The sequence below is a fragment of the Amblyomma mixtum genome, chromosome 2 (assembly GCF_055824585.1).
Source record: "Amblyomma mixtum isolate Tamu chromosome 2, ASM5582458v1, whole genome shotgun sequence".
In the NCBI taxonomy this organism is placed as follows: Eukaryota; Metazoa; Arthropoda; class Arachnida; order Ixodida; family Ixodidae; genus Amblyomma; species Amblyomma mixtum.
In genome coordinates, this window is record NC_143013.1 from 263976037 (window position 1) to 263989772 (window position 13736).

At 49.2% G+C, this 13736-nt stretch overlaps 1 protein-coding gene across 5 annotated transcripts in view; it reads right to left on the reverse strand.

Moving 5' to 3' along the window:
• The window catches only part of LOC149363853 (cyclin N-terminal domain-containing protein 1-like), a 437455-nt gene that overhangs the window by 290131 nt on the left and 133588 nt on the right, over window positions 1-13736 (reverse strand). Inside the window, exon 4 of one of the 5 annotated variants that reach the window (XM_089573814.1) lies at window positions 10938-11862. The exons of the other annotated variants lie outside the window; for them this stretch is intronic. Coding sequence (XP_089429940.1) covers window positions 11287-11862 — 576 coding nt within the window. The 3' untranslated portion in view covers window positions 10938-11286. Of the gene's footprint in view, window positions 1-10937; window positions 11863-13736 lie in introns of those variants that run through there. 5 annotated transcript variants of the gene reach the window in all.

The window sequence follows — 13736 nt, forward strand, 5'->3', positions numbered from 1 at the left end:
AGTTCGAGGTGGACTCCGGCGCAGCCTGTACTCTGATCAGTGAGGACACGTTCCGAACTTCATGGCCATCTGACGCACCCGCCCTGCAACAAGACGACACGCACCTGCGAACGTGGTCAGGACAGAATCTGCCACTATTGGGCTCTGCCAACGTGCAGGTTAACTACAACGGCCAGACCCATACGCTACCTCTGCTTGTTGTGAAGGGCACAGGATCAAGCCTTCTAGGGAGAAACTGGTTTTCTCCACTAGGCGTGATGATATGCGGCATACACCAGACGCCGAGCCAGAACATGGTTGAGCAACTGCAAGAGAAATACGAAAGAGTATTCTCGGAAGAGATTCCAGGAAACGAAGGGCCCCCGGTCACACTGGAGTTGTTGGACAACGCGCAACCCAAATTTCTGAAGGCCAGGCCGGTGCCGTTTGCTCTCCGAGATTCAGTTGAAAAAGAGTTGGACAAACTGGAGCAGCAAGGTGTCATCGAGCCGACGCAGCATTCAGAATGGGCCACACCACTTGTCGTAGTTCGCAAGAAGAACGGAACCATACGCCTCTGCGGAGACTACCGGAGCACCGTCAATCTTGCGACTAAAGCGTCCTCTTACCCGCTACCGACACCTGAAGAAGTATTCAGTGTACTAGGTGGCGCAAGAGTCTTCAGCACATTGGACCTCACCCAGGCGTATCAGCAGCTGAAGGTGAGCGAGTCAACTGCTGAATTATTGGCAATTAACACACTGAAAGGCTTGTACAAAGTCAAGCGACTGCCTTTTGGCGTAGCTGCAGCCCCGGCCATATTTCAAAAATTCATGGAGACAGTGCTTCAGGGCATCCCAGGAGTTTGTGTCTACCTTGACGATGTCATCATCAGTGGCACTTCCACTGAAGAGCATGCAGTGCGCCTAGAGCTCGTTCTCGAAAGGCTAGCAAACGCTAATTTGTGCATAAGCAAATCGAAGTGCTGTTTTGCGGTGCCAGAGGTGCAATTTCTGGGACACCGAATCGATGCGGAAGGCATTCACCCTACCGAGGACAAAGTGCGAGCGATCACAGAAGCACGAGCTCCAACAAACAAGCAGGAGCTACAGGCTTTTCTCGGACTCTTGACGTTCTACGACCGGTTCTTGGAACAAAGAGCTACCGTGGCCAACGACTTATACCAACTCCTTCGGAAAGATGTGACATGGACATGGTCGCCACGCCATCAGCAGTCATTCGATGCCCTGAAAGACCTGATTCGAAGATGTACAGTCCTCCGCCACTACGACGAAAGGAAGCCTCTGCTTTTGGCTGGCGACGCATCACCGTACGGAGTCGGCGCGGTTCTATCGCAAACTGACGAGCAAGGAAGGGAAGCTCCCATCGCCTTCGCCTCACGTACGTTGTCGCAAGCAGAACGCAACTACGCGCAACTTGACAAAGAAGGGCTAGCCATCGTCTACGCGGCGACACATTTTCACCAGTACATTGCCGGCCGGAAGGTGACCTTTATAACCGATCACCGACCGCTATTGGGCATTCTGGGACCACAAAGGCCTATGCCACCAACTTTGTCTCCGCGAATGACACGTTGGTGCATCAAACTCTCAGCGTACGACTACGCTCTGGTCTACCGCAATGGGAGTAAACATCAAAACGCCGATGCGCTAAGCCGTCTGCCACTAGACGCAACTGTTGACGAACCATTTCCACCAGGAGACGTTCTGATGTTCGAAGCACTGCCAGAACCTCCGCTTACAGCAGGCACAGTTGCAGCATCTACGCAGAAGTGCGCAGCTCTCCGGCTAGTTTACACTGCTGTTCAACAAGGCAACGTGCATAAACTCAAAGGGGACAACTTCGACGCTTACCGCAGGCGAGCTACAGAGTTGAGCACCCATCGCGGCTGCATCATATTTGGGTCCCGAGTTGTGATGCCGAGAGAACTACGCGCACAAGCTATGTCTCTCATCCACGCCGGACATCGGGGCATCGTTGCAATGAAAAAGTGTGCCAGAAGCTACATGTGGTGGCCTGGCATTGACAACGACATCGAAACAGTGGTGCGAGAATGCAAGCCTTGCCAGAGCAGCCGGAGCACCCCGCCGAAAGCTCCTGTCCCAGAATGGGAAAAGCCAGACACACCATGGCACACACTGCACATTGATTTTGCAGGACCAATTGAGGGCTGCACTTTCCTTGTGGTCGTAGATGCCTACACAAAGTGGCTTGAGATAAGGCAAATGGGACAGACGACTTCGGCAGCAGTCATTGACAACCTCCGATCACTATTTGCAACGTTGGGCCTGCCGCGCAAGGTAGTGTCGGACAACGGAACACCGTTTGTGTCTGCGGAGATCCTCAAGTTTTATCGCGACAACGGGATCTCATCAGTTACATCGGCCCCCTACCACCCAGCGACAAACGGACAAGCCGAGCGCTACGTAGCCGAGCTAAAACGCGCCCTTGAAAGAGATCAGACAGGCTCGCTGCAGCGCCGCCTTGCGCGCTTTCTCTTCAAGCAGCACACGACGGTTCAGAGCACAACAGGCGAGACCCCCTCGAAAATGATGTTCGAGCGTGAAATGCGAACCCAGCTCACAGCCATCCTCCCCGAGCCAAAGGCAGAGACGTTCCGGGAAGAAAAAGCAATTCCGCGCTGCGGCACGCTTAATGAGGGGCAGCGCGTCCTCGCCCGACAGTTTCTGAAAAAGCCACGCTGGGAGGAAGCTACAATTGTCAGACGCATAGGCCTGCGCTCTTGGCTCGTCAACATACATGGCACAGTAGCACGCCGACATCTCAACCAGCTGCGTAGATTTACGACGCCGTCTGAGAGCTGTCCGCCAGCGGAGAGAACACGTGCACCAGCTTCCCACATAGCCTGGCACCTCTTCCCGGAAGAAGAGACTTCGCCCAGGACAGACCTAGGAGACACAGCGAACAACAGCCAGCCTACAAGTGTTTCTCCCCCGAGCGCACAAAGCCAGCGCGCCTCCACGCGTGAGCGCCGACCCCCTGCACGATACCAGGCAACTTTCTAAGGGGGAAGGAAGTGTTGTGTCCCCTTATTGCTTTTGTGTGTGTGCGCCCCTGCATCCTCCGCCTAACGACCACTTGCCCTTCGTCGCACGCTGTCGCCAGATGCCCCCCCATGGTGCGCCCCCGCATTCCTCCTCCTGTTTTGGGAAGCCACTCCCTCCCGTGGACGCTTCTCCGCTCCCTCCTTTCTTCGGGCGGCCAGTTCGGCTCCTGCCTCGGTCGACGCTGGTCGCACCCTCATCGGCTTTAAATAAACGAAGTCTTAAAGTACCGTGTGCGTCTTTCGCTGCATTCAACACAGCGACCGGACACGACAATTTCACTGATTTTATGTTATATCATCATTTGTAGATTTAGCTTACATGTATTTTTGTCTTGGGTGTTTTATTTGCTTCCAGCTCCATTTCTTCACCGTGATATCATGGTTTGGACTGCGTTTCTTCTTGGCAAGCTGTAACATATCAAGCTACAACGATTACAGATGTCGGCACGGAAGCGACTAAACAACGAACAGATACGGGACGTCCATGAAGAACAATGATTTCGGCGAAAGGAAGGTAGTCCAGAGCAAGTGCGTCCTTCTCTGGATAGTTTGGCGCTTTTGTGAAGTCACCTGCAGGAGTGCTTTTCCTTTGCATGATCTGAACTGCATGACCATGGCGAGGTCTGATACTACAAAATACTTCACAGGGTTAATGATTATCATTGTATTGTGGTGACACATCATTGTATGCACTCCTTGCAGAATGTCTAAGGGGGTAATAAATTACTGAGCAGAGAGTATACCTTGTGATAAATGCGAGGAACATTACTGATTTACTTCACACTTGGCATGTTCCGTTGTCGTTAGTGGTTGCAAATGCCTTGCCTGCTGCTTTCCAGTGTAGGGGCGAGAGGCATGTCAAGCTCTACTTTGCAGCTTTTTTCTGTCCACTCTTTACTGGTCAACATGGTAAAATAAACTGAACATAATGCATGCTTGCTGAGACTTAGCTTAGACTACAATTCATTTATTTACTCTCAGGGCCTATCAGCGCCAGATAGAGGAGTGGGTGGCTAACAAAAATACATGTGTAATAGGCAGATTAGTTAAGGTGATTATACACAGCATACTATACTTGAAGGCGTCGGATGCAGTGATGGACATGACGAAGGCAGAGAAGATGTGACAGTTGGAAACGTAGAAAAGTAGAGATCTGCGTGAGCTTACACATGACTTAAGGTGAACACTAGCAAAAAATTAAGAAGGTGCAGAAGACTGAGGTCAGAGTTAAAGCTAGTTTAACAAAGAAAAGAACCTCTCAGCAAGCCAAAATGAGCACATGCAAGCAGTTACGTAAACATGGAACATAAAACTTTTTGGATGGAAGAAAAGCCAAGGCACATTGCTCATTGTGACGTTGCTTAAAAAGTGGGTGTCTAGTTGTTCACCTTCATATCCGGTCCTTCCGCACCTAGCAACTGAAATGCCATCAATGAGGAGCATCTCCAATCACTCTAATTGCATGGGAGGTACACATCTCCAGATGTCAGAGGCTTGGTGTCTCATTTTAGTCTAGATAGTTTGGTAGATATAAACATTACCACATCTAAGAGGCATGTGGTAGCCTTGCAGGGGGTGTATTTTGTAAGTCTTAGAGCATGTTGTGCAATGCTGGCATGTTTCATTATTTACATTGCAGTAATATGTTAGCACAGGCGAGAAAGTTTGTAACTGAGCAGAAAAAAACAATATTCATGCCATGTCTTAGCCGCATTCTTAGTACCATATAAAACAGTGGGTGTAAGGAACTCCTCATTTTTTTATAATTTTTCTTTCTGAGCACTGGTTTTTTTGCAAGTTAGCAGGGTTCTACAGTCTTCTGTGGCTGTCGACTGGCCCGCATGTTTGTCAAAGCTGCAGAGTTCATGATGGGTCGTGTCAGTGCAAGCTAAATAAAGGTGGATAGGAAATTCATGCTTCCAGAGTACATTCCAGAAAAAACAGCTATTATTTCCTACTCAGGATGAGGGAGCAGCACCGACGGTGCACATCCTCCTTGTCACTACAACAATTATGGCTGCTCACTGCTTTTTTGCAGCGTTTCATTTATCCGCAGGAAGACCAGGCATGAATGGCCGGCTATAGGTACCTAATAAGTTGAACATTGCAATTAGCAATATTTTGTTGTGCCTGTGCTTTTGTTATCCGTGAAGGAGTTAGCGTTTTTGATTGATGGTTGTGTAGCAAAGATGTGACTGCTACATTGCACTTCATTCACAAATTTGTTTGCCCATGCTTTTGGCTTTCTCAGTGGTTCGTTTCCTTGTCAAACGGCAGACGGAAATTCGGCTTTCACCTTGTTTGTAATGTATTTTCAGCTGGTGTTCAGTTTCAATTTAGAGAAGTTGTCTAACCATTGTCTGTGTCTAAATTTTTTTTATCTCTTGACCTCATTAAGCTGCATTTCTAAATTATTTATTAAATGCATTTATTAATTGTTACCCTGTCATGTGGTTAGCAACATCGTGAAAATATTTTTTTATGAAGTCAACGTTCTTCTTTTAAAGTTATAGCAAAGTAAGTCCTTTGATATTTAATGTTGCTCACAATTTGTAGCAATCCCTCAACGTTGAAGCAACATTATGCGTCACTTGGGTCTAATTTGATTATCACCCCCCCTCGGATCTTCACCTTTGCACATAGGGTTAATCTCATTTTCGCCATGCTAGTTTGTGGACATTGTTAAACAAGAGTAAACCACACAGATCGGAAATGGGACGTCATGTGGTGCCTAGTCCGGGGGCCAACAGTTACGGCGAGTAATACGTTTCAGAAAATGCATAATACGGCCAGCCACCTTCACGAATGTGTTACGGATGGACCCTCCATTTCAGATGCAACAGAGCAAGCGTTTGTTCTGTTATGGAGAGTTTGTACGTAACATTCACGGAATTTTTTTGCAGTGTACATAAATCCAAATAAGACTCTAATAAAAAGGGCAATTTTCTGTCAAGTGGGTTCCGGAAGAAATTTTTTTCTTCGCTTGGGGACATTTTTTCCTAGACTGTGCTTCCTCAGGGGACCTTTTATCCAGGGACCTTTTTTCCTGGGATGTAAGTTCCGGGGACATTTCTTCCTACACCCATTTTTAACTCCGGGACACGTAGGCGACAGCGTCACCGCGTCATGCAGTTTATTTCCGCCAACGTGCCTCCATGGCGACTAAAATGAACAGCCTAAATGGCAGCTTGTCTGCTTCCCTGTGCAATTCCGGGACGGTGAGGGTGAACAAGCGGTCGGTGCACTCCCGCGAAGCGCGTTTCCTTCAAATTCGCCGACGCCTCGCACTCCTTATATACGACCTTCATTTGCTTGACCATCTTAGTACCGCTGCTTTATTGCTACCATAAAATGCTGAAAATACCCACAGGCTCAACCAAAAAAAAAAAAACGCTTGCAAGCACGCGCTCAAATAAAAGCGAACTGTCTTGTGCATATAAAAGGGGGGACCCAAAAAAAACGGATGCTTTGTATAAAAACTTTATTTATTAACTCTTGCACAAAATTCCTTCAGTCACCTTCAAAGTACTCTCCATGAAATGCGATCCACTTGTCAAGTCTTTTTTACCACTGTTTGAAGCATCTCTGGAACTCTTCAACTTTGATATCGTCCACTGCCCTTTGCGAAGCTGTTTGAACGGCCTCCACATCACCAAAACGCTTCCTTTTTAGACTTTTCTTCATTCTCGGAAAGAGAAAAAGGTCGCACGGGCTAGGTCTGGTGAATATGGAGGGTGGGGAACGACAGTCCATCCCCGAAAGGGCAAATAGTGGGTCACTCGTAAGGCCCTGTGTGCGGGGGCGTTGTCGCGATGAAGCAACCAGTCGCCTGATCGCCAAAGTGGCGGGCGTTTGCTCCGCACATCCTCTCGCAGATGTCTTAAGACTTCGGAATAAAAGTGCTGGTTACCTGTCTGGCCAGGGAGAACAAATTCTTGGTGCACAATTCCGCGAACCTCAAAAAAGACAATGATCATTGTCTTCACATTCGACTTCAACTGTCTTGCTTTTTTTGGTCTCGGAGAGTTGGGAGACTTCCACTGGCTTGACGCTTGCTTAGTTTCTGGGTCATACCAGTAACACCAACTCTCATCACCTGTAATGACTTTGGTCAAGAAGTTTGAATCACTTTCAATCTCATTTTTTAAATTCCGGCTCAAATTCAATCGAATGTTCTTTTGATCCTGTGTGAGAATGCGAGGAACAAATTTAGCTGAAACACGTCTCATTTGCAACTGCTCAGTCGAAATTCGCTGACACGAGCTCCAACTCACACCTGTCTCTTCTGAAATGTGGTCGATTGTGAAACGACGATCTACGTTCATTTTTTGACGGATTTTTTCAACGTTTTCATCGTTTCGAGACGTTGAAGGACGCCCAGAACGAGCATGGTCTTCGACACTCACCTCACCATGTTTGAAGCGCCCAAACCACTCGAAAACTTGTGTGCGGCTCATAGCATCCTCTTTAAAAGCCAGTTACAACATTTGGTAAGCTCCCGTTGCCGATTTTTTAAGCAGGAAACAAAATTTCAAACACAGTCTTTGTTGTTTTAAATTTGCCATAAAGATTTCGCAGGCGGAACAAAATAACTGCAAGCGAAACACAACACTACGCTCAAATGTTTACCTACAAACTTATGTCGTCTGCACAGCTGTTTCGTGAAGGTCTCTACTAACCCCATCTAGCGGTAGAACTATCTACTACGTCTACGAACGGCAGCGCGCTCTCAGTTCGGTTTCTTTCGGGTCCCCCCTCGTATAACCCCTGGAGGCGAAGCTGACTCGTGAAGCTGGCACGAGATTTCGAAATAAAAGATGAAACACGGGGGGGTGTCGGGCCTCAGGTCACAGCTCTACAGGGCGAAGAGGACGCGTGTTTCAGAATCCGGCTAAATGGGCTCAAAGCCAGCAGGCGCAGCGGCCACTGCGACAAACCACCGTCTACACGGGAGCGCATCGAAGCTTTCGCAACGGTGCAGCCGCACTGTGTCGCATCTGAAGGCAAGGGCGATGAGGCCTGGCGTCATCCGCACACAGCGATTTCCGGTTTCTTGCCTGCCTCGCCAGCTCATGCTAAACGAAAACACCACCACCCACTCGCCCTGTCCACTGGAAAATTTTGTTTTAGAGCGAAAGCTCTACTACTCGAGGTAAAACTCATTCGCGTGGCTTTGCGTGTTTGACCTTGAAGCCCAACCAAGGTCAAACCAAGCACACACCCTGAAGGTTTGGTTTATTGGGGTTTAACGTCCCAAAGCAACTCAGGCTCGAGGTACGCCGTAGTGAAGGGCTCCGGAAATTTCGACCACCTGGGGTTCTTTAACGTGCACTGACATCGCACAAAACACGGGCCTCTAGAACTTCGCCTTCATCGAAATTCGGCCGCCGCGGCCGGGATCGAACCCACGTCTTTAAGGTCAGCAGCCGAGCACCGTAACCACTTAGCCACCGCGGCGGGGCACACACCCTCAATGCTAAGAATGTATGTCATGCGTCTTGCTGCGCATAGCTACGATATGCCTGTACGGTATGGACATAGCTAATGACCAGCAACCAATGACCAGTGTTCACTTCACCTTTGACCTACAGATTTTGCTCATCGACTGGATTCAGCCCGGTTTAACCTCAGTCAATTTTTTCGTCCGCTTCTTCGAGGCTCCCGCAGCTCTCTTCGCTGCGAGAGGCGCCCTCACGTTTACACACATTTCTGAAAGGCACGGCACAGCCACTACGCAGCGAAGTGAGCCGTTTACGTGGAGTCGGCGCGAGAAGAACCGGTTCTCCATGTAGCAGAGTTGTAAACGTCGCTAATGACAGCTTGTGCTCACTTGTGTGTAATGGATATTTTGGAAATCTTTCTTTCGACCGCTGATTGACCCTGGCGCTCGGCTGTTGATCCCAGTGTTGTGGCCTCGATCCCTGCCCCGGCGACTGCATTTCGACGGAGGCGAAGTTCAAAATGACCCCGGTGTGCTGTGGTATAGCCACACACGTTAAGGAGTCTAAGGTGGTATTCGTCTGTCCGAAGCTTTCAAGCAGATAGTTTTTTACGTAATAAGGCCCCGTCGGCGAAAGCTCTGCAGGACTATGAATAAAGTTGTTACCAACCAATGTCACGGGAGTACAAGATCGCCTCCACAGGCTACGAGAGAATCGGTTTGCGAGGGAAACGCCCAAGCTATCGCCACACTTCCTGGACTCTGAGATAGCGGCCACTAAGGCGTCTGTGCGAACTATATATAACAACGTTTACAGAAATGAAGTATATCTGTAAACGTTGCGGCGTCCCTCCGAACCCATGTGTCGCTTCGGGCCGTTAAACCCCACAAAAAGCCAGCTTCTCTAAACTTAAAAAGCCCTTTCAGATGGCTCGACCGGTTTAGGACCAGAAGTTGGTGCAGCGTCTACCGCTGTCGCGGTAAAGACATTAGAGAATTATACCATATCGTTACCGTGTTTACGTTACCGTTTACCGTGTTACCGGACGCCGGAGTTTTCGGTTAGCGCTGCGCACGCTAGAAGACGTTTTAGCATATCGTCTCTCCGGTCTCTCCCGTAACAAGTTACCGTAAGGCGAAAACGAATGACGATGATGGTAGATGCCCCAGTATTAATTACAAACAGAAATACGCATGCATTGAAAGCATTTCTTTGCAGTGAGGTGCTACATGCTCTTTAATCATCTTTTTCTCTGTATATAAAGACGTGCTCACTACTTTTCTGCTAACGGCCGGCTCAGTGGCTTCAAAAGTACCCTGACCAGTAGACAAGTTTACTACACAGAACGCACTAAGATTGTGTACGCTGCGCTTACTGTTGTAGCGCCACCGCTTCGGCACCCGGAAGACGACGAAGCGGTGGGCACACGCAGGAGAACGCTCTGGACTTCGGCCTCGCCGGACGCTGCCGCTGCTGCTCTGTCGCTACCTCTTCTAAGGCAGCCTCAAATAAACGTGGCCGTGGTCGCCTCCTGGGCGACCTCAACACTGGCCTCCACATCGTGGTGACCCGGACCCGGCGAATGCTGTAAAAACGCAGCTACAACACCTTCTGTTTGCCGCGCGCAGCGTCGCTTCTTTGGATGTTTGGATGCACGGCTTGGATGTAAACATAGTGGCGCCATCTGGTGACAGTAAGTCAAAGCGCTTGAACTCTGGACTGGAGAAACATTTTTTTTTTCTGAATTAGTAGTGAATATGACAAGCATTACCAGAATGTTTTTGTTTTTCCAGGAAGAAAACTATGAAAATACAGAGAAAAATGTTAAAGCTGGCACAAAAGCTATAGTGTTGTTGCTTCCTTGGCTACGCGCTTGAAGGAAAATTTGCGACGCGGATAGTTAGGCTTAAGTGCTCGAAAATCACAGAATTATCTCAACAACATAGGCTAGTTGTCACTTAAACCTCGACGTATGGGTGAGAGTATGCGAAATAAAAGCGAACCGCTACCATTTGAGTGAGCTGTCGCATCAAAGAATCCAGCGGTGACATGCATTTATTCCGAAGCGGGCGATCTGGGCGCCGCCATGTTTGTTTACAAGCGACGCTAACTCTCTCCGCAACGCTGAAGAGTTTCCGTAAAGTGTTACCGGCCCGGTAATGGGCGCGCATGGGCAGATGTCGCCAGCCGAGCCCGGTAACCGAGCCCGGTAAACGGTAACGTAAACACGGTAACGATATGCTATATATCTCTATTATAGATCTTAGAAAAGGGTGACGCTATGAGTAAAGGGCATAAGGGAATAGTGGGGAACCACCAGTGCGCCGGACAATAACGCCCCTTCCTCTGGTTACTGGGTTCCGCACTGCCCCCCCCCCCCCCCCCCATTTCCCTCACTAAAGAACCCGGAACCAGACCGCCTTTCGAAATAAAGGCAGGTGCGTGCGGGGACCACGACGTTGAACAAAAGCTGTCCTGGACGAACAGATGCCAGTTATACAAGAGACATGCTTTACGAAAACGGGGCACAAAGAGAACGGATGCATGCACGGGGCGGTCCTGAGAGAAGGTCCATCCATGCAGCCTGTAAAGCCAACTACTGTAGCGTGTGCAGCGTAAAACGAACGCGCTAAACGCTACTACGAAAAAAAGCATCAAGTAATAAAGCATGAAAAAGTGAAGGGATGTTTATTGATGCAAAATGTATACACAGTCGCTGCTCACGAGAATGACAATGAATGGCAAGGCAGGCGACAAAATGGCGTTACGACCGGAGAGTCAAGCAGGGAGCGCCGCGAACCTTGTCGCAGCAGGGCGAGGCGGCCCATGTGACACACAGCACAACGTAATGGCCGCCATGATGAAGCTGGCGCCCACTAATAGCAGCAGACCGCCACGGCCCTGGGTGGCGTTGTCAACGTTGCCGACGGTAACCAGGGTGGACCAGACAACCAGGGCGGCGCCGACGACGAAAAGGAGTCCCTTGACGACAAACGGGAACCATGACGACTGTTGTTGCTGCGGCTCTTGCGCAGGTGAATGCTCGATCTCAATGCACACGGTGTCCTCCCTGGACTGGAGAGTCGGTGCGGTCCACAGGCAAGCTCCGTACGAGGGCGGCTTGGTAAATGACAGCAGCGGTACCCGCATCGTCGAGTCGAAAGCGATAAGTGGCACCGAATCTTCGGGGATGGGCGCAAGCATGGGGACGAATCTTGGCAGGCATCTCGGTGTGCGCACGTAGCGGACAGTCATGGGCCTATTCAGACGCGTCCTGCGTCGGGAAAGCGGCAGTCTTGTCGGGTCAGCTCGCTTCGAAAGAGTCGGCATGGCGGTTCTCGGTACGCGTGTCAGCTGCGCGGAACACGTGGGTGCAAGTAGACAGCGTCTGACCAGTATATTCTGCGGGTGCGAGAATGATCTGTGCGGGAAAAAAAGTTTTCCCCTTCTATAAGTGTGTCAAGTGAGAGGAGATATCAGTTGTCCAATGGGAGCAAACGCCTTATCCTGCCCTTTCCCCTTGGCCTCATTTCAGTGACCTCCATACCGCGACTGAGCGCTAATAAGAAAACCGGGAATAAAAGGGGATCGCCAACAGCATGCATCTTCAGGCTTGGGTGGGGTGTGAAACATTTTTAGGGACAATGGCAAAAAGGAAGGGATTCCTGGAAACCCAAAGATAAAGATAGAATGCCTGCTCCTGGAAAAGGTATTGAACAGAAGGCATGTTCTGACAGGTTTGACCTGTGGCCTAGCTATATGCCGACATTCGAGACGAGCGCTTTATTCTTATCCGGGTGCAAAGAGACCATCTCTGCGGTTAGTTCCATTCTTCAAATCGATGCTTCCCTGCTAGTCAGATACCACTCAATAACGAAGCGGCGGGTGCCCCCCAAATGAAATTCTCCAGACAAAGGCGTGGACTGATTTTCAAGACACCGTGCTTGATCCGATTAAGCCCTGGTCATTCCCCATTCATCTGCAATACCCATGTAATTGCAGGCTAGCAGGTCCAAAATGATCGGTCAAGAGGAAAAAACGGCCTCCTTCAAAGGGGCATTTGCCGCCTCGTTCTTGAGATCCGACTAGAGGCAGTTTCAGCAGCGGCATTAACTGAACGTTTTAAGTTCGCTGTACACGGTATGCCAGTGTTTTTTTTTCTGTGTGTGTGCGTGCCAACAAAAGAAATTCCTTAAATTTACTGTACTGTTTCATAATCTTTTTGACCAGTTTGTTTTTTTACAGCGCTTTTTAATGAAACAAAAAAAAACCACTCAGTAAGATTCGGAACTAGTTTTTCTTTCGTTGTGTGGAGTCACAGTTGTGACACAAGGAACAGAAATTAGAAAAAAAAATATATCAGTCCATTTGGGTAATTGGGCCAAATGCGGCAGCCACGGCATCAATTAAAGTACTATAATGAAATTGCAGTAATTCAATTACGTTTATCGGTAATTTGCAATGTAATTCATTACTTTTCGGCGGTGGTAATTTAACAATGCAATGAATAACACTGCATCAGAAATTCCACGCCAAAACAATTGAAGTAACCATCATTGCTGCACAGGCGATTCGAGGCTGCAGGCAACGCTACCCGTGCAGCAGCTAAGCAAGCCCCTTGTTTTCTGCAGATCGCTACCTGGCACATGCGCACCTACATCTACATGGTCATCCTGAACGAAGCACGGATCCTGGCACCACAGCAGCGCCCTTCTACGGCAGGCCTGATGATATAAGCCGTCGCGGGAATCACCGAGCCATCATTGCTGCACAGGCGATTCGAGGCTGCAGGCAACGCTACCCGTGCAGCAGCTAAGCAAGCCCCTTGTTTTCTGCAGATCGCTACCTGGCACATGCGCATCTACATCTACATGGTCATCCTGAACGAAGCACGGATCCTGGCACCACAGCAGCGCCCTTCTACGGCAGGCCTGATGATATAAGCCGTCGCGGGAATCACCGAGCCATCATTGCTGCACAGGCGATTCGAGGCTGCAGGCAACGCTACCCGTGCAGCAGCTAAGCAAGCCCCTTGTTTTCTGCAGGTACAGTGTGACTGTCATATCTTTTTCGCGAAAAACAGCCCTCGAATCGTTTGTGCACAATGACTGTTGCGTCTCTTGCAAAAGAACTTGAGGAATTCAAGCAAATGTTTGAAAAAAGAATGACAGAAATGCTTCAAGCCATCAACGATTCAAAAACAGAACTAGCTCAGCGTTCGAAAAGCG